This window comes from Lepidothrix coronata, unplaced genomic scaffold (assembly GCF_001604755.1).
Source record: "Lepidothrix coronata isolate B3197 unplaced genomic scaffold, Lepidothrix_coronata-1.0 Scaffold18, whole genome shotgun sequence".
In the NCBI taxonomy this organism is placed as follows: Eukaryota; Metazoa; Chordata; class Aves; order Passeriformes; family Pipridae; genus Lepidothrix; species Lepidothrix coronata.
The window spans coordinates 3606085-3625200 of NW_016690198.1; the positions used below are offsets into that span (position 1 = coordinate 3606085).

Consider the following 19116-nt stretch of genomic DNA (forward strand, 5'->3'; position numbering starts at 1 on the left):
TTTTGTTTATCAGAGAAGAGGCTCAGCAGGCTGCCACTAGTTGGAGCAAAACTGACAGCAGTGAACTTAAGATATGATTTATGGATCAATCACTAAAACTTTAAAATACTTCATTTCGCAAGGCCACTGCTGCCACAGGCTTGAATGTCAGAGTGATTTTCTTAAAACTAGCAAGGAAGATATAAACCACACAAAAAACTAAGAAAAAAATATAGTACGTCTGTTGCCTCACTAATATTCATTATATTAATGTCAGGAGTCCATTGTTGATTGTTTGATTATTTTATTAAACCTCAGCTGTTCCTAGTAGAGGTTCTCTTGGGTTAATGACACCATGTACTGAGACTGTGGTAGTCAAACACAGTTCAAGTGCTCCAAATGTGGAATGCACGCCTTTTATTCTTACTATTTCGGTTTCCTTTCAAGAGGATATTTGGAAAAACTTTTTGCAACAGCGTGCTGGTTGGGCCTCCAAGATTGTTTGGACCTGTCATCTGAACTGTATGCTAAGTGGATGGACAACCCTGAACACAAGTAAGAATGTTGATTTGTTCTTAGAGGTGTGCATGCCTAAGTGAGCTGGAAAGTTAAAGGGGGGAGGCAAAACCAGAAATGCCTTTGTACACTGCTCTTATTTCTTGACATAATGACAGAATTTAAGACTGTGTCCCCCCCAGGCCCCCTTCTCTTCCCCAAATCCCAACTTTATGATGATTTCATAATTACTGCTTTTTCCATAGACTTTACAGGCTGGAGGATGCAGATTTTGCCATGAAGACCAAAATCTGGTTAGCCGTGTAACAGGTGAACCTCATATTACTGCTAAAATCCCATCTGGTCCAGTGCCTTTGCTGCAATACAGCCTTAGGCTTATCATGTATATCAACTCATCTTCTAAGCTTCTCTTTGCAATACTGAGTGAAATGGTGTTTGTACGATACGGGCATCTGCCCATGGTGAGCCCACCAAATTGCCTTGCATGTTCTCTATTCAAGAAAAGAGGTGTTGGGAACAGCCATCAGTTCTTATGTTGTTACTGGAGCCCAGTCAGTGGTCAGGTGCCTGGTCTGTAAGAGTGGAGTCTGGACTCCACCAGAAATAATCTTTCTGTATTCAAGTATTGCACGGTTAAAGAAGATTTACAGTTTATTGAAATTCTTATTCTCTTTTCCTCCCTCTTTCTTTTGATGTCTTTCTATGCAATTGTCAAATAGTATTGGCACTGGTAAGTGAATATTTAAAGTCTGTTTTTATTTGTTGTAGTTGTGATAAATATTTTGTTGTTATTTGCATCTCCATTGATATATGTAGCTGGCTAAGTAAACTGAACTTGTACTTTTATATTTGTGTTTTTAAAATAGCTTCATAGTGATCATCCTCATAAAAACCCAATTGAGCTTTGCAGTTAGACCGAATATTTAAATAGCCTAAATACATTCTGTTACTTTCCAGAGAGAATATTCTTACTATTCCACACTAGAAGCAACAATATTATGCAGACTTCTCACTCTGTTTTCAAAATAGTCACTTATCTTCTCCTGTTAATAATATTTGAGGGTATTTTTCTGGTGGAATGCTACATACCTTATTTGTCTTGACGAGACAGTCTGTGAAATATTAATGTATTGGGGTTTGAATTAGATGAAGAATATTAATTTTGGTGTCCTCCTTAGCACTGAGATAAGTTCAAAAGGACTTTACAGGTCTATAAGTGTGGAGAAAAATGCAACTGAATTTTGTTAAGTGAAAAAAAAAGATCCTGTTTTAAGGAAAAAAAAAAAAACAAACAAGAGGAGATAGGACCTTTCTTAGATTTCAAGTGACAGGTCACAGTTACCATGGAGTTAAAGAGACTTCCATGTGCTGGATAGGAAAGGAAAAGGGCACAATACACTTTTGATTCATATTTCACAGACAGATCCCTTTAGATGCTTTAATGTTCTCCATTTTGAGAGCAAATTCATAATAGGACACTACAGCTGTTCTGCCAAAGGTGGAACCCAGTAGGATTTTCACATCTGTGGAAGGGAATAATGCTTTTCTGTTTTAAACTGTGTGATTGACTTTCAGCTAAACATCTCCAAACAGTTTCTGGCAGAACTTAACTGGACATGTTACAGTACATTTTTATCTGTTTCATGAAAATAACAAGCCAAGAGCTGTGATTCCCAGCCAGTTCCTCAGTTTTACTCCTTTTTGTTTATAGTAGTGTAGTGGAACTTGCTTAATTAATGTTTTCTCAGTGGTGCTATTACTGGCTTGTCTTCTTCTGACAGAAGGAAATTAGCCTAGAGGGAGGGACAGTGTTGCTGTACATTTTATTTATTTACTAAAGGTTCCCATATTTTGCTGTCACCCTCAAAAGTTCAGAAATTACTACATCGCTTCTGCATTGGCTCCAAGAAAACAATGTAAAATAACCTACCCTGCATTCCAGCAGCTTTTTGTATCTTCCCTAAGGTCCAGAAATGAGAGAATCCTGGCAGGCCAGTAATATCAAACCATACAATCACTCCCAGGAAAAATATCAAGATTAATAACTAACATCCTTCAAGCTCCAAAGTTCCTTTGCACTGTAGTGACTCTGCCTGGGAACTACACAACATAACCCCTTCGGGGCCATCATAGATGTCACCAGCCAGCAGACCATTGTCCCAGAGCAGGCTGCATGTTCAACCTGCCTTGAATGCTGAACATCAGAGCTACAGCCAAATGATACACAGAACTCGTCTATTTGCACTTGACTCACAACAACTTTACACTTAGTAACCAAAATTTTCCTGCAACTATTGGAATGGCTGCAGTTGCAAAATAAATAGATGCACTTTGGCCAATAGAGCTGTACTCTGTTATTACCTTACCGTGGCCCCTTACTGCAACGTTATGAAATGATTATTGAACAAATGACTAGACCCTGTAACTCAAATAAGATCTGTCATAGAAGGATTCATCACAGGACTATTCTTTATCCTGTCATAACCACATAATCTCAGTAAGCATCATTCTTAGTGGCAAACTCCTTATATTACAGCGACTATCTAGGTAAATGAATACAAAGTATTTTTTTAAATAAATATTAAATATGTCCCCACTTTCTGTTATTATGCCAGTGAGATCCCCCACCCACAACAGGACTACCAAAATCCCTGCATCTTGCATTTTCACTTCTTAACTAGTGATGTCTGTCATTCAAAACACCCAGCTCTCTCCCTCTTTCCCACTAGTCCTTCATTTCCAGAGTTTATAACTTCTTTTTGCTTTGAAGATTGGTTTCATATATCTGTCCATCTGGCTAACATCGGCTCTCTTTCTGCTGATATCATCCTCATTTTCTCTAGGATGTTCTACTGAAACTCAGGAATTTTTCTCAAATTGTATTTAAATTTGAAATTCTTATTTCAAATTTTGGGCCTGAAGACTGGCTTTTGTGACCAGAAGCTTGCTTGTTTTTCCAAGTGTATCTCCTGAGGGAAGATAGTTTTTACACCTCTACTTACAATCTTGGTCTAATGTAATGATGAGCAGATTAACAATATGCTATTGAAAAGTTAAATGTCTTATTTGTAGCAATGGGAACTATTCTTCTACAGAGAATTAGTCCAAAATACCATTAGTTGAAACTGTTTTCAGATAGCCTGCAAAGTAGAATACTGAAGTCACTGGAAAGTGTTGACAATGTCTTAATGTCAGAGACACATCATCACCACAGCAGAAATTTTCTATTCAGCCTTTGTACATGGAGTATTACACTGATCACGTTTGCATTCAGTTTCAGTTGTGAAATTAATTGCCGTGGTGAGGACTCTCCCCTGGGGTGGGAGTAATAGGGGACTGCTTGTTGCATGGAGAAATGTCCCTCTGTTTCCATTTGTGCTGCAAATGGACCTTCCTACTAGATGCATTCACTGAAGAAATTTTAAAAAGGCATGTCTGGGATGATGCCATTTCCTAGGCTGTGATGGGAAAAAAAAATAGCTTGGTTCAACTGTCCTAAAAAATGTGGGGTGTTTTGGTTTTCCTTTAAACTGCATGCTTTTTCAATGCTTAAATAGTGAAAAAAGCAATCAAATTTCCCATCTTTGTTTACATTGTTATTTTATATTTTCATTCATGTCTATCTTTTAACTGTAAATGAACATTTGCTTTCCATTATGCATTAACAACTGGGTTTGCCTCTACAACAGTACAATACCTTTTAATCTTACTTTGCCTTGCAGAATTCCCTTTTTAATTAGAGGAACAGTGTGCTGCTATGGTGTTGCTCTGGGAAGTGCTAAAGAATGGAATTTTGCATGGGAAATGTATACCCATACTGACTCCACAGAGGACGATAAAGACATCCTGCTCTCTGCCATGAGCTGTGCCAAAGAGTCATGGTTACTTTACAGGTGACCCTGATCAAAGCATATCTCTGTGTATGTAGAAGTAAATAATAAGAACTTAAGTACTGTGCTGTGCAAATCTGGTGGAGGTTTGTCTGCCTCAGAAGTACGTGTCTTGTTGACCACTGGAAGAATCATAAGTTTTCTTACGGAGCAAGTATAATAAACAGGGCAAACACAAATAAATGATCCTTCTGCAGATGCAACAGTGGTGTCATGTTCAGCATTGGGCCTGTCTTCTGTCAATATATCTAGTGACCTTTTTGAACTAAAATGAATTATTTTGTGTTGGTTTTTAACTTGGAACCCATGGGCTGCCCACACCCTATGCACTGTAAGAAACAGTAATTATAATTTGCTCTGACATTTTTCCTTATCATTTATGATTTTACATAATTTTCCCAAACTCCTTCACTCCTGCTTATTTTGTTTCCAAACGGAAGTGTCATAGCCTGTTAGCCTCTGTGCAGAAGCAAATTCACCCAGGTTAAAGGCAAAAGTGCAAACAGACTTATTAGCAAGCTTTTCACCATTTGAAATGCAAATTCAACTGAAAAGTAGTGGGTTTTTAAAGTTCCAGCTTCACAGAGTGATAGAGTCATGTGATATGCTGAGTTGGAAGGGATCCATGTGGGTCATCAAGTCTACCTCCTGACTCCATGTGGGGCAACCAAAAAGTTAAGACAAAAAGTCTTGCCCAAATGCTTCCGGAACACAGTTTGGAATACAGTGTTAATTTTCTTTTACTGACATCCATATCTTTATCAGTAAAAAGATGTTGACGTTGAATTCTCTGTCATGTTTACATTACCTAAAGCATTTGTTAAAAGATGCAAATTTGGCAATGTAATGATGATCATCCAAGAGTTTACATGAATTCCAAGGGTCTAAAGCTCTGGAAGTAGCAGAGATTTTACTCCTTCCAGCCACCTCCTCTAGTGATGGTGGTCATTTGAAAAGACAGAAAAAATATGCCTGAGAATAACGCAAGAAGTGTTGCAAAGAGATACCCCATAAGCTACGCTGATTTCCCCTCTAATCTTCATTATAACCCTTCATTATGTTAAGCATAGTGGTGGCATGCAAATGGGAGAAACCCAACTCAACTACTATACTCATAAAGCAGCAGCCTGCAAGACCTTATGAGAAGAATAACTCTAGAAGTGTTCCTTTGAAAACAGGAGCATGAAAGGTGTGAAAGACTGAGGCAACAAAGAAAATACTTACTTACCTTCTCAAGATATTCAGGCAGTCACTGCCACTGACATCACTGGCTGGTAGTTCTTAAAATACTTCTGGAACCCTGCCTTAACCCCCATGAAAAAGCTTCTTCCTGGGTCTTGTTGTAGGGAACCCTTATAAACAGGTCACCTCTGTGTAACAGTGTGTCTCACTGCTGCCATACTCTCTAGGCTCCACCTCTGTCACAGCAAAGTGAATCTCCTAAAAGTGAGAAGCAGTTTGCCCTTTTTTGGCTTGTCTGGTAGGAGCAGTTGCCTTTCTGTAACAAAGATAAGAAATGCCTGTATGCCCACCTGGTATGCTATGCCCTCACTTTACTAAGACATGAAGAGTTAGTGTGCAAGAATGGGATCTCACCAATGTTAAGAACAAAATCCAAGTTGAATAACACAGCTCAGAGTGACACCAACTTTGGTATAACCTTCCACATGCTGATATTTTTTGAGATATATTTCCAGATCATTGGCATGATCAGCAGCAAGTGACTGGTGCATTTCTTACCTCCTTTTCTATCAGATACTTGCAGTATGGACTCAGTGATACATTATTTTCTTCTAACTGTACTTCAACCGTCATCTTAAATGTGGTGGCTAAGGATATTGGGCATCGTATGGCCTGGGAATTTGTTACTGAAAATTGGCCACTTTTAAGTGAAAGGTAAGTAACCAGCTTTGGCTTCCTTTTATTTCTGTGGCCCTTTGGCTTCTTCCTCCATCTTTACATTTAAGCTGTAAAATTCAGGTGCAGATTTTCCTTCCACAGGTGGCTATTTGTAAGGATTGATTCAATTTATTTATACATCATCCTCAGATACCAACAGAAACACAAACTCGTTAGAATCAGTACTGCTTAGCCTTTCTAGCTCAGTTTGGCTGTGTGGGTTCACAAAGATTATCTGTTTTGGGCAAAGAATTCATGTCACCAAAGTAAAAATACCAGATCTTACTGGGAAATGGAAATGAAGGATAATTGTTGTGCTTCATCCTGCTCAAATGTCTAAATTGAATGTTAATGGTATTTCTTTAAAAGGGAAAAAGAGTACACAATTACAAAGTTCAGCTTAGTTGGTATTTGCAACATAGTGAATAATCACTAACTAGTGTAAGTATTTTCAAATGAGATGAAATTTAGTATATTTGCTAGCATGCTGTTTGAAGGACCTTTATCTCAATTTTACAGATATGGGCAAGAATTGTTGCATGATGTATTAAAAGTCATGGGAAGATTTGTCAATACAGATCTACAGATCCAAGAGGTAAACCAGAGAAGCTTTATTGCCAGTTTTAACTTTATTGCCAGTTTGTAAATACAGGTTTTTACATCTCTTGTTTTTTAAAGAAATCATAAGACATAATTTTGATGTGTTCCAAACCTTCAGGTTTGGAGCTGAGTCCCAATAAATTCTATCAAAACTGTTTCATTTTTCTCTATAAAATCTATCTGTAGAGATAACCTTTGCCATGATGTCTAGAGAAAATGTACCAAAGTTGGGCTGCTGGCACATTAGGCTGTCATATTGGCATCTTTTTAATTTCTCATATTGTTTGTTCACCGTTCCCCCCCTATATTTCTTCACTATTTTTCAGTACTCTCTTTTCTTTTGCTTATTAGACTGATGGGAAAGATTTCTTGTTCTGTGAATGTAAAACAGGCAGCACAAGAGGATTCTGCTACCCAGCTAGTCCTAGACAGTGTGGTACCACCAGTACCAGTGAAGTTGGCTGCATTTGAAAGGATTTTTAGAGGAACAGCAAAAGGGCACATTCTTGATATGTAAGGAGCTTTCCAACCTTAGTGTAAAACAGTAAGCTTTCCCCATCTCCTCTTTAGTCTCTGTTGTCTCCTTCGTTTCTTGCACTTCTGTCTAAAGCATCTGCCAGGCACTCAGTTGCTTGCTGCAAGTGAAGTTATGTGAACTAAGCTCATGCATTTATTCCTTCAGTTGCAAGTTTTTTATAATGCTACGCTGGAAGAGGACGAGAGAGAGGCTACTACTCTGCTACTGGAATCTACAAAATCTGAAAATATTGAAAGGAAAAAACTACTAATTAAAGTTGCCAGCTGGTTAGAGAAAAATGCAGATGATTGACTTGGAAAACAATTTCCAGTATATTTTAGAGTGTGATTCAGTATCATCTTAGTATTCATTTTAAGCTGTAATTAAAGATAAAGCACATTTTTATGAGTCCCGTGGTTGTTTTCTCATCTGAAAAGTCAGGCTAAAATAATTCACATAGAAAAGAAAGATTCAGCAAAAGAAAGTATAAACATATTTGCATATTATATCTGAATTAATTTCCTACTGGATGAGATTTAGTAGGGATGCATTGCTAATGATGATCTAATGTACAGATACAGTTCTAAATCCTTCATTTTTTCTCAATATCCAAATGAAAGGTGTGGTACAAGTTGGTGGCAAAAACACATGAGGAAGATGGAAAAGGTTATATTCCATATTTCTGCTGAGCACACAGGTTTGGAGAGTGGCAACTGAGAAATGCAGCAAGGGAAGGAGAGGTGCATGGGAGGAATCCAGGACAAGCTGGGAAAGCTACTTTATTGCAAAGAGAGTTGGAATGAAAAGAAGTTCATTGAAAATGAGTATGAGGACGTGGATGGGACTCCAGGAAATGAACTTTAATAGTACCTATGAGGTCTGTGCTATGGGACGTAATTGTGAAGATGCGTGTGTACAGGGCGATTTCCAGTGAAAAAAGCTGTGTCACTGATAGACAGGATGCATCCAGTAGGCCCTGGGGGGGGGAATACATTTGATGAAAAAAGACCAGCTTTTTGCCTTAAGTCCTGCTCTCTCCCTTGAGAGCGTGGAAGTCAAAAGTTACAGTTGTTCTTCCTTTACTGCATCCCTGTGTGACAGGGCAGCATACGTCAGAGCTGGCAACAATGCATGCCAAGCAGTTCCCAGTAAAAACAGAGACTTAGAGCTGTTTAAGACAAGGTTCAAGGGTACCAGCCGACTTCTCCTCTGCACCTCCTGGCATAGTTGCCCTGCTGCCCCATTCTGCCTGCATCTCCTTTCAATCCTGGCACCCCAAGAAGCCTCCCAGGCAGATGAGGAGAAAGCAGCTAGCTGTGGGGCCTAGGTGGCCCCAGTGCAAGCCCCATGTCTCCTGGCTGCATGATGGCATGCATGGATGAGGTGGGTGGAGCAGCTTTTTGCTTCTTTCAGGGTTGTTCCAAATCCCAGAAGGGTCATTATGAGGTAGGCAAAAGGAATGGGGACTAAAATGCCATAAAATGAACGGAGATGTGGCCTTGCCACATTTCTGCTTTGCAGTGACTCATAAAATACAAAAAATGCTGTCATCTCTGCATCCCCTGGCCCAAAGGTGCAGGGGGTCCTCTGGAGCCAGGTGCGATGGATGGATCCAACCCCTTGGCCAAACTAATGGTAGTTTGGTTCAGGCTCCAAAGGCAGGAAAGGCGTAGACCATGACTTGGCTAAGAACATCCCTAGTGTCAAGCTGTTCTCTGATAGCCCATGCAGGAACAGGGTGACATGGTGAACGTTGATGCATTCGAGCTTGGAAACTGGAACACCCAATATGTGCCTAACAAAATAGCAGGTGGTTCTTCCAAGACTCATTTGTCAAGGAACACAGGGAACTGTAGGTACAAGGAGTCTTAGAGTTACCTTTTCCATCACCTGTAATTTGGCTGTGAGCCAACTGCTTTATTCCATAAATATTACAGCTTAAGAGAGCCTTCTCTGATCTCTCCCTGCTAAGCAGTTTGCTGCATGAGGTGATCTGCCTTGGAGGTGGGACACCTCTCAGGTTGCTTCTAGAGGCCGAAACACCCTTTACCAACCGCTTTGGTAAAATGACCAATATAGTGCACAACCCTGTATTATAGCACACTTAAGATTTTGCATTGGTAGCTTTGAATCATAACTCTGTGCAGTAAATAACAGAATGAAACTTGCCATTTGTTAAGTTTTACTTTTACAATATCTTGGTTCAATAAAATCACTACTGCTGATACCTTTGGCAATGGTTCTTTAAGTGGTCAAAATCTTCCCCATGACAGAGGGACAGTGGGTCCCGGTCTTTTGGGGGTTGCTGTCTGTCATTCTTTGTGATGGGATTTATGAGACAAGGACATGAGTGGGGATGGGCAGGCTGACTTTGGCTGTCTGTGAAATACCCATCCTGATGCTCTCCCACTCCTGAACAGGATGCAGGGAGAAAATGAGGTGAAATAGCTCATGAATGGAGACAAAAGACAGGGAGATAACTTACCGATTACCATCAGGGGCATGTTGTGGTTTGGAAATGGTACTCCCCAATTTAGTACTCCCACTGAGACTCTCCAAGCCATGCGTCACTCACTCACTCATTCCCTGTTCTCCCTCCCCTTGCCACTGCAGTTGGCTGGTGAGGAGAGCTGGAGACACAAAAAGGTGAGATAAAAACAATTTACTGGAAACAGCAGTGAGATAAAAATACCAAACAGTATCAGCAGCAACACTAACGACAGGGGGCACAAGAAAGAGGCGAAAAGACACTGGGTTGCTCCCTCTGCCTTGCTACACTAACTCACGACTCCCTTTTCCGTTGCCCCCCTTGTGAGGTGGTATAAAATAACATCGGGTTCCTGGCCATGCCAGGGGTCCTGGCTACTGCAAAAATTACCTTGTTAATGGCTGGAACCAGGCCTATTAAAATAGATGTCTAGTATTTCTGGCCTATTAAAATAGACTTCGATAATAAGAAACCAAACCAAAAATTAAAACATCGCCATTCCCTATGCATTCCCTTTTCCCCAGGCTCATCTTCATTCCCAACTCTTCCACTTCCTCCTGTGGAGCAGCCCAGCGAGAAGAAGGAACGGGGGCTGGGGTCAGTCCACAATCACTCCTCGCTCGCACTCCGTCCCGCTCCTCACGCTGTTTTCCTGCTCCAGGGTCCCTCCTACAGGCCGCAGTTCCCCCAACGAACACCATCCACCTGCTCGGCCCTGCGAGCCCCCGCCGCGGTCGCTCACCTCGACGCTCGCACCGTTGTTCCTCCCTTAGCGGTTTCCCCCTCGCTCCCCTGCCCGCCCGTCGTTTTTGCCGTTTCCCAAGCGGGTTTTCCCCGAGGCGCCGCCGGCTCGGCTGACGGCTCGGGCCGCGCAGAGCCGAGAGTGCGCCAAGAGGGAGCGCTGGGGCCACTCCACAACGTGCGGGGAACACCGGGGAAAGCCGGGAAGGAGCGGCGAAGCAGGCGAGTGCGGGCGGAGCGTGTGCGAGCCGAGAGGGCCAGCGGCCTCCCGCGGCCGGGATGGAGCAGGGAAGGGCGGGGATCCCGCCCGGTTCCGGTGGCAGCAGCGCTGTGGGGTGAGGGAGGTAGGAACGTGCCCCTGCTGCCGAGGCAGCTCTGTGGACACGGGCCATGGGGGTGATAAAACCGCAGCTCTGCTGTGGGCTCAGCCACACGGCGCGGGTCGGTGGGAGCGGCTGCGTTTGCCTGAGGGAGACACGGAGCCAGGCGAGGCACGGGGGGGTCTCTCCGCAGCTGGAGTGCCCGGCCGGGCAAGGAGCATTAACAGCGTTCTCTGGAGAAGGGGGATTTTTTTCTGCCCCTTGTGCCTCACGCAAGCTTTTCACACCCTCCTCTCCTCGGCATCTCGGCTACTGAAATCACCTCCCGCACTTCGTGTGCTTTTTCCCCGTCTGTTTCGCCCACGCCCCGCAGGGGCTGTTGCTGATTTGAAATAAAAACAAAGGAAGAGACAAGAGGCAGAAATACCTGATAAACTCAGTTGTTTGAAAAAAATGAGGATGAGATGAGAAGGGGGCAAATTAGCTATCAAATGTGAGGACCACCAGCTGTGGCCTCACGCCGTGCCAACATTGTAAAAACGAAATCATAGAACTCCAAGGAACTGTTTCCCAATGCGACAATAACATCACAGGTTATTTTTTTACACCGAAAAATGTGGTGTTTTTCTCTTCAGCTGCCCCACTTGTCTGGCTGCAGGAAGCTCAACAGAAATTCGACACATCTGCTCCCCCCTTTTCCCATCTCCCTTCCCAACAGTAGGGATATTTGTATTATATCTACCCATGTGAATTCACAGTCACGCGCTCATGGTGGGGAAGACTTGTCCCTGTAGGAACCCCACCAGCAGCAAGCTCTCTAAATGTCACCTAAGATTTTAATCCTTGTACATGTAGCCTAACACCCACCCAGTAAAAGCTACTTTGAGCTGATTGAAGGCTGTGTGTTATCATGTATGCCATGATAAACAAATATAACTCATGCACAAACAATTCAGGAAAAGGTCAGATACACATGTGTACTTAGTAAAATGGAAGAAAATATTAAGCATAAGATAGTTTAATTGTAACGTGTGTACTGATAGAGTTAATTCCTGTTTTCTCCCTCATGTAGAATATGAAGAAATCAGAACCTTGGAAAAATATATGACAGTAAAAGCGGTTGTAGGGTTTTTGTTTTTGGCTTGTTGTTGTATGAGTACCTTGGAGATTGTGATATTTTTTTTCTCTTCAGGGATTTCTGTTTATTTTTCACAGCAAAAAACCCCAACAAACTGTGGAACAAAATGAAGGAGTGTTTAGTAGCATTTATATCACCTAACTAAGTTCTGTTGCTAGAATGCTATATCAGCTTTTGGTTTTAAAAGTTCTTGAAGGGAAAGAAAATAGTATTGTAAATAATAAATCTCTTGCCCTCGGACTGAGTTGTGAAATACCTCAGAGAATCGGTGGATACAGCTGATGAAGACAAAAAGACATGCTGGACTATTTGTCTAAGCCACAACAGGAGAGTTTATATGACTTGACAATTTTAGGTGCTTATTAGGATTAAGGTGTGTTCTAGAGAAGCATAATGAGAGCCATTAGTGATTGTAGGATGCTGAAAATTGGCATCTAGAGGGATCAGGAGGAGACTGAGTTGTCTGCAGTAATGCAACAAATAAACCTGAAAGGCAGCAAGCTGAACCATGAGGTTGCATGTCACTTTAGTTATCGGGAAGTATGTTTATATATTGACTTTTGGAAACAGTGAATAGAATCCAGAACATTTTGTAAAGAATGGTAAAACATTTCTTTACTTCATCCATGTTCTAAAAATATCTCTTTTTTAAAAAAAACCTTAAAATGAAAAAAATGCAGTGGTTTATTACAGGTTTTTTGTTTACTTAGCTCTAGGGGGGAAAAAAGGCACTAAGAAATACATTTGCTCTGTTTTTCACAGATGCAAATGAGAAATGAGGACTCATTCCAGTTTACAGAATTTCTCTATTTCCATTCTTTGTGCTAAGTACTATTTAAATGCCATAATTAATGAGAGAGAAAGTGTGAGGTCCTATAAGACAGTTACCTGGTATTGTCTTCAGCCTTCTTCTCTGGGGAGCTCTAGTTTGATTATTTGTCTTCTGTTTCAGTCACTCTGGGACTGATTGTGCAGCAGTAAATCTACACTGTGCCATCCCCTCTCCTTGGTAAGTACAATTTAAAATTATGGAGAACCTCCTATCTCTCATGTTGGCTGCTTTGAACTGAATATACACCCTTCAGAACTGCATATTTTCAGAAGGTAAGTCTAGCAGGTCTCTTCTGCCTCTTGCATGACAATCAGAAGATGCAAATGATGTTATAATTAACTCTTACACTTCAGCTACAGGATCCTTCACAGATACAGCAGAAAGTCTCTGGGTTTGAGAGGGAGAACTCAGGAGGATTTGTCTTATTTTACTGGGGGAGGGATGTATTTGCTCCTCTGGATCCTGTCACACAATAGGCCATTGCTCTGTCACCATGTTTGTCAGTTTTTAGGGAAACCAGACGAGTTATAAGGGATGAGACCTATTTCTTCATCTAATCTGTGTTTCCTAGCTCACTTCAAGGCTGTCTTCTGAACATACATGCACATTTGGGGCTTGAGAGAAGGCACAGACTAGATGGTAAATGATCTTTCCACGTCTTTACAGCTTAGTTGATCCTAAGAAATATTAATTTATTCCCATTCTTAATTTGAGTGGCACAAGATGGCCTATAGAAATTCCAAGATGTGTACTTGAATGTGCCACAAACCTGAGTGCTGGTTCCTGAGCCCACAGACATCTCTGCAGAACTAGGCTGTGAGGAAGATGGGACTGCTGCAATAGGCCAGTTAAATCCATATGGGAATAGGGAGATTAAAACCACAGGGACAGCATCTTATCTTGCACTGGTGAAGGTGATGAACGTGCTTTCATATCTCAGATGGAACCTCTCCAATGGCACAAACAAATACAACTTGAAAACAATGTGCATTCACTCTGGCAAGCCCTGCAGAGACACTAGCTTAAGGCTGCTGATATCAGGCAGCTTGAAGTGTCTAGTATGCCAGTCACCACATTTTAGATTTCCCAGAATATTCTGTGTTGGAAGGGATCCACTCGTCAGCTGAAATATTTAGCTGTGTAATCTGCAAGGATCGTAAATAGAATATTAAATTCTTGAAAGAGCAGATACAGGAAAATATTTCTTATATGAGGATCATAAACAAATGCAGTTCCTTCCAAATCCCAACATCTTCTGAATCTGTTCTCTGAGCAGAAACATCTGTGCCATGGGTAAGACTCTTTTAATATAGCACAGATTCTGATTTTCATCCTTCCTTAATCTGCTTTTAGCCTTGTCAGCTGTTTCAAGGCTCTGCTGAAATTGCCGGTTCTTAGCCATATGCTGTGGCCACAGTGGGATATTGAGCTGTGGATGATCACCTCCAAGAAGTACTTACTGTATGCAAAAAGCGTGGGAGAACACAGGTTTTGGTGGAGAAACAGTGCACTTGATGCTTGTCCTCAGAGTTGAAATTATTATGGAAGAGATGAGCGTCAAATGCAGTGCCCCTGGATTATCAGTACAGTCAAACCAAAAGCAGTAGACAAAACCCCTCTGTTTCAGGACCAAGAATATTTTCCTTTGCATAATCAGGTTCTGCAAACGTGATAGTGGATGTCTGAGTCTCCCTCATTTCCCTATCCCCCTTCAGAACACACTACGGAAGGTAATTAGTCTGTGAATCTCACTAATTTCTGAAATTTGCGCACTTTCCTAGTCATATTCTACTTCATTTTTTTGGTATCGTTCCTGTGATTAAAATTCAATACTATATATTTACAGTGTATATGGAGACAGAAATGTGCTGCATTCTTTGTGTAGGATATTTCTGCTGAGGTGCAAGGGTATTGGGAACACATATTTGGAATAAGACACTTGTTCTTTTTTGTCAGTATTTAAAATGAGGCCTCTGATTTTGGGTGTTTGGTTCCAGATAACTGCTAGAACCTGGTTGCCAAGGGAGTCAAATTTTTACACAGCAGAGGACATGCAAGAATTCTGCCTGCTTACACTGGTAGCTGCTGATGGCTGTTCTGCTCCTGAACCATGCATACTGTAATATAACAGGCATGGATGATGATCATGTGTACTCATAAAATGCTTTAACAATGTATGGTTGGACATAAGAGGAGATGTTGGAAGCAAACCCTTACCAGGACTTCAACTTGGGTGCAAATGAAGAGCAATACTCACCTTCTCTGGAGTGGTGCCCTTCATTCTTGTTTCATTCATGGACCCCTAGCAAATTTCCAGTAGGAATGCAGCTCCCCCATACAGCAAATATTAACTGCCTGATAATAGATTTCCTTTTCTAATCCTGAAATGATACCCAAGTCCCAGGACTAAAAGTGATGTTATATTGTGAATGGTGCCACATCTGTCATTCTTCAGGCCACTGAAGAGGAAAAAGGGAAACCCTCTCCAAAACAGGCTGAGGGCTGTTCTTTTCACTTCTTAAAAAAAAATTCCCTCCTGTTACTACAAGGTCTCTCCCTTCTCATTCCTATTCCCACTTCCTTGCAGGAAGTGGCTGCAACAGAAGAAACTTAGAGCTTGGACTTCTGTTTCTCTTAGAGAGGTTCTGGCCCTTTTACATGAAGATGTGAATGGTGAAATGAAGATCTTTGGGACAGGGTTTGGACAGCAGTCCTGAAGTGCAGAGTAAACTGACAGAGACCACTGTGCTACCTTTCAGAGGTGATGGGAGAAACTGGGCAGCAACTGGGGAAGAGTTGGACGAACTCCAAAAATCTTAAATGTTTCTGGTTGTGTTTGCGGTTAAAATCTGGGGCATCGGAACTGCATATATTGCATAAAAAGTTTTAACTATGTTCACAAGGTGGGTAAAAAGAAGTAGCTATCATCCATCCTGAACAGGTGCCACCACCATTTCTGTGTTGACAGCAGAGAGGTGATGGATGTCATTTGCAGGATAGACTCACAGAACCCGTGGTCCTCCCTGGGTACTTTGTAAGCAGAGTGATGCACTTTTTTCTATTAAACCTACAAGTTACACATTTTGTTTCTTTTTAAAAAGTTAGATGTTTCGCGAAACATCTAAATGAGATTTAAAAGCCGAGATTTAAAAGCCAAGATTTAAAAGTTTACTTCTGGTCTGCTGGTTGAAATCTTCAGGGAGAAAACTGAATCCGACTGGAAGCCTGGTTGCTATGGACGCGGCCCCGCAGTGTCACCTGCTGGTGAACGCGGGCAGTGCGGGCCCCGCGGCATTCCCGCCGTGTGCTCCGTGCGGACACAGCTCCGCACCCCCCGGCAGAAACACAGGGCAACATCCCTTCGATTTCTGGGTCATTTAAACGCAAGGGTTTTCCGACATTTACTTAAGGAATTACGGAGTGGCTTGGGTGATACAGCTTTTGTATATGCTCGTTATATTATCGTAGCACGGTTTTAAAATCTAGGCTGTTACTGAGCCACATTTTGTTCTGAATTTACTCTTGGTCAATAATCCATAAAAGCCTAGTTCGATATCACCTGCTTGTCTTAGAACCTTAAATTACAAGTCTGTGTATACTATTGTATATGTCTAACACATATGTACGTATTTCACAGGGGTGGTCAAATGAGTGATCTTGTGGAAGAAAACTGCAAAGAAAGCTATTCTTCCCAGGAAACACCTGCAGAAGAAAATGTCTCTTCTGCTAAGGCCTGCTCAACAGGGCACAAAAAACTGGTATGACTTCTCCAGTACTATTTTATTATCAAGATAATTACCATTGCCTTCACTTTCTTCAATCGTTACAAAAATAAAAAGCTGGAGTCAAGAGGGAAATATCAGTAATAACAACAGTGAAATAAATCAAGTTTGCAGTGCAGTGATTCAGAGGGCTAAGAGCACTTCTAAGCTCAAATGAAACTGTAAATAGGGAAATAGGAGAGTAATCTTAGAGGGAGGACAATCTCCATAGCTTATTATTTGTTTCCAACTTAAAATTGCATAATTTATGGTCATGGAGAATGATGATGCTGAATATCTACCCTGGACTCCAAAGCATAACTGTCTGAACAACGTAGGTACATGAGATTGCTCTGTAGGTTTTCCAGGGGGTGCAACTGAAGGTGCACAGCATCAACCACCTCAAAAACAAGTGCACTCAAGTGCACAGATATTCTAAATCACTGTGTCAGCAGATTGGGCTGAACTGCCACTGCTTTCCACATGAGAAGCAATGAAAGTGCTCAGTTTTTTGTGGAAAATCACTGTGGACTCTGAAAGGAATGATACCTTCCAGGGCAGCTGAGAGGTGGCAAGGCAACTGCATTTACCTAAGAGGAGAAAAGATAAATTTGTATGTATTTTTGTGCCTTTACATAATGGCAAGCGTATGGTCAAAGTCTACAGTCATTGTCCAAGGGGAAATTGTTTCCTTAGACACAACTGTTAACATACATGAGCTAAGTGGAATAGTAATACATAGATATAATGTTTTAACTTCCAAAAGTATTCAGCAGTTTTAGCTAATTTCAAACACAAAGTCCATAAAATTGGCAGGAAAATGCTTCCTCCTATTTCTCAGAAAATTACGCTGTGGAGTTTTTTTGTTTGGTTGGGGGTTTTTTTGGGGTTTTTTGATTTGTTTTTTTCCTATACTTCTCACCTGTGCAAATGCTTCCTTACTGTCTTAGACATTTTCCTTGCCCCCACATAGTTTGAACAGAGATGATTTCTAGGCATCTGATGGAACAGTGAAGATAAGAATGAATCCATTTGAGATGCTTATAATCATAGTACTTGTTTTTACATTATAGATGAAGTTGAAGAACAAAACATATAAATCTGCCTCTCACAAGACAACTTGCAAACTCCATACCACTGTACCAGAGCCATGTATTCAGAGTCATGGTTGTTCCATCTCCTGTCAGGATGCACAGTTGGTAAAAGGAATACTCAATTAACAGTTAGACAAGCAAACATTTTAAACAATATGATCTTAGTTGCTTCCTTTTCCAACCTGTGTACGTTATCAAGAATATTAATTTTAATATTATTCAAAAGCCAGTGAGGACACTTGGCAGCTAATATATTTTTCAGTTGTACTGATTACAAACTTTCTGTTGTTTATTTATAGCAAAAACTTGAGAAACAATTAAAATGCTTAGCCTTTCAAAATCCAGGACCTCAGCTAGCTGACTTCAATCCTGAAACTAGGCAGCAGAAAAAGAAAGCATGCATGTCACAGATGAAGCAAAATGCTTTTTATGAGTCCAAGTAAGATTGCTAATTTATTACATACTTTACTTTAAAAAAGGGCTAGTATGCTGTTTACTGAATCTAAATGAAATTAATCAAAGCATTATTTTTTTGCAGAGGGATTTCTTATTACACATGAAAGCTGTGTTGTGAATATCAGATTTTTCTGTGCCATTTAAGAGAATTTTTATATACTTCTTTGGCATTCTTCTTTTACTATTAATGGTGGTTGCAATTAGGATATAGTGCTGGTATTTCATTATGCTGTGAGTTTGTTAAAGAGTAAATACTTATTCCTGTTCAGATATTGTCCACATTTTTTTGGTTTAGTCTCTGAATGTGTTGAAACTTCCTCTAAGAATCACTTTTTGTTCTTTCTCACAGATTTACAAAGAAGTATGACAAACATGGCAAGCTGCTTTGTAACGACATTGATTTGTGTGATTGCTTGGAAATGGACTGCCTGGGTTGCTTCTATCCTTGCCCCAAATGTAATTCAAACAAATGTGGACCAGAATGTCGCTGTAATAGAAAATGGGTTTATCATACAATTGAGACTGAAGCTGGGAATGTGATAAGTGTGCTGCCATTTTTTGTCCCTGACTGATTACGTTCTGTTAGTTTTTATGCCTGAGCAATGTTCTTTTTGTGTCACGTTTTATTAAAGTAAATCTTGGTTTTATGAATTGTCTCTACTCAAGTACCTGGCAGGGGTTCTTGTGCTTCTTTAATGCTGCCTACCTAGCAAACTTTAACCTTCCCCATCGAGTAAAAGTGTATGTTCCATTCTTCCTCATGTTTGTGAGCTCTGCTGAGGCACCTAGTCAGTCCTTTCTAAATCTTGATTTTCTAAAACTAAAGGTATCAAGACTGCTGTGGAAAGATAATTTTCTTAACCTGGGAAGATGAACCACATTACT

General features: G+C 40.9%; 2 protein-coding genes and 1 long non-coding RNA gene across 5 annotated transcripts in view; 2 read left to right on the forward strand and 1 right to left on the reverse strand.

Annotated features, from left to right (window-relative positions):
* The window catches only part of LVRN (laeverin), a 38067-nt gene extending 29988 nt beyond the window's left edge, over window positions 1-8079 (forward strand). The window contains exons 16-20 of the mRNA XM_017807342.1: window positions 427-534; window positions 4218-4388; window positions 6141-6281; window positions 6804-6879; window positions 7567-8079. Coding sequence (XP_017662831.1) covers window positions 427-534; window positions 4218-4388; window positions 6141-6281; window positions 6804-6879; window positions 7567-7713 — 643 coding nt within the window. The 3' untranslated portion in view covers window positions 7714-8079. The remainder of the gene's footprint in view (window positions 1-426; window positions 535-4217; window positions 4389-6140; window positions 6282-6803; window positions 6880-7566) is intronic.
* LOC108493664 overlaps window positions 1-10670 on the reverse strand; it is a 33514-nt gene extending 22844 nt beyond the window's left edge. For both annotated transcript variants that reach the window (XR_001873557.1, XR_001873556.1), the window contains exons 1-2: window positions 10632-10670; window positions 9887-10031 (exon numbers count right to left, since the gene is read on the reverse strand). This is a non-coding gene — a long non-coding RNA (uncharacterized LOC108493664). The remainder of the gene's footprint in view (window positions 1-9886; window positions 10032-10631) is intronic.
* Window positions 10671-10693: 23 nt separating this feature from the next.
* Window positions 10694-18878, forward strand: ARL14EPL (ADP ribosylation factor like GTPase 14 effector protein like). Of its 2 annotated transcripts, XM_017807344.1 has the most exons (6): window positions 10694-10852; window positions 13041-13097; window positions 16558-16678; window positions 17755-17880; window positions 18075-18214; window positions 18581-18878. In XM_017807344.1, the coding sequence occupies exons 3-6, from the start codon at window positions 16568-16570 to the stop codon at window positions 18801-18803; spliced, it is 600 nt and encodes a 199-aa protein (XP_017662833.1). In that variant the 5' UTR covers window positions 10694-10852; window positions 13041-13097; window positions 16558-16567; the 3' UTR covers window positions 18804-18878. The 2 variants fall into 2 exon arrangements, with proteins under 2 accessions (XP_017662833.1, XP_017662832.1); XM_017807343.1 differs by lacking the exon at window positions 17755-17880 and having other exon boundaries at window positions 10702-10852.
* Window positions 18879-19116: the final 238 nt, after the last annotated feature.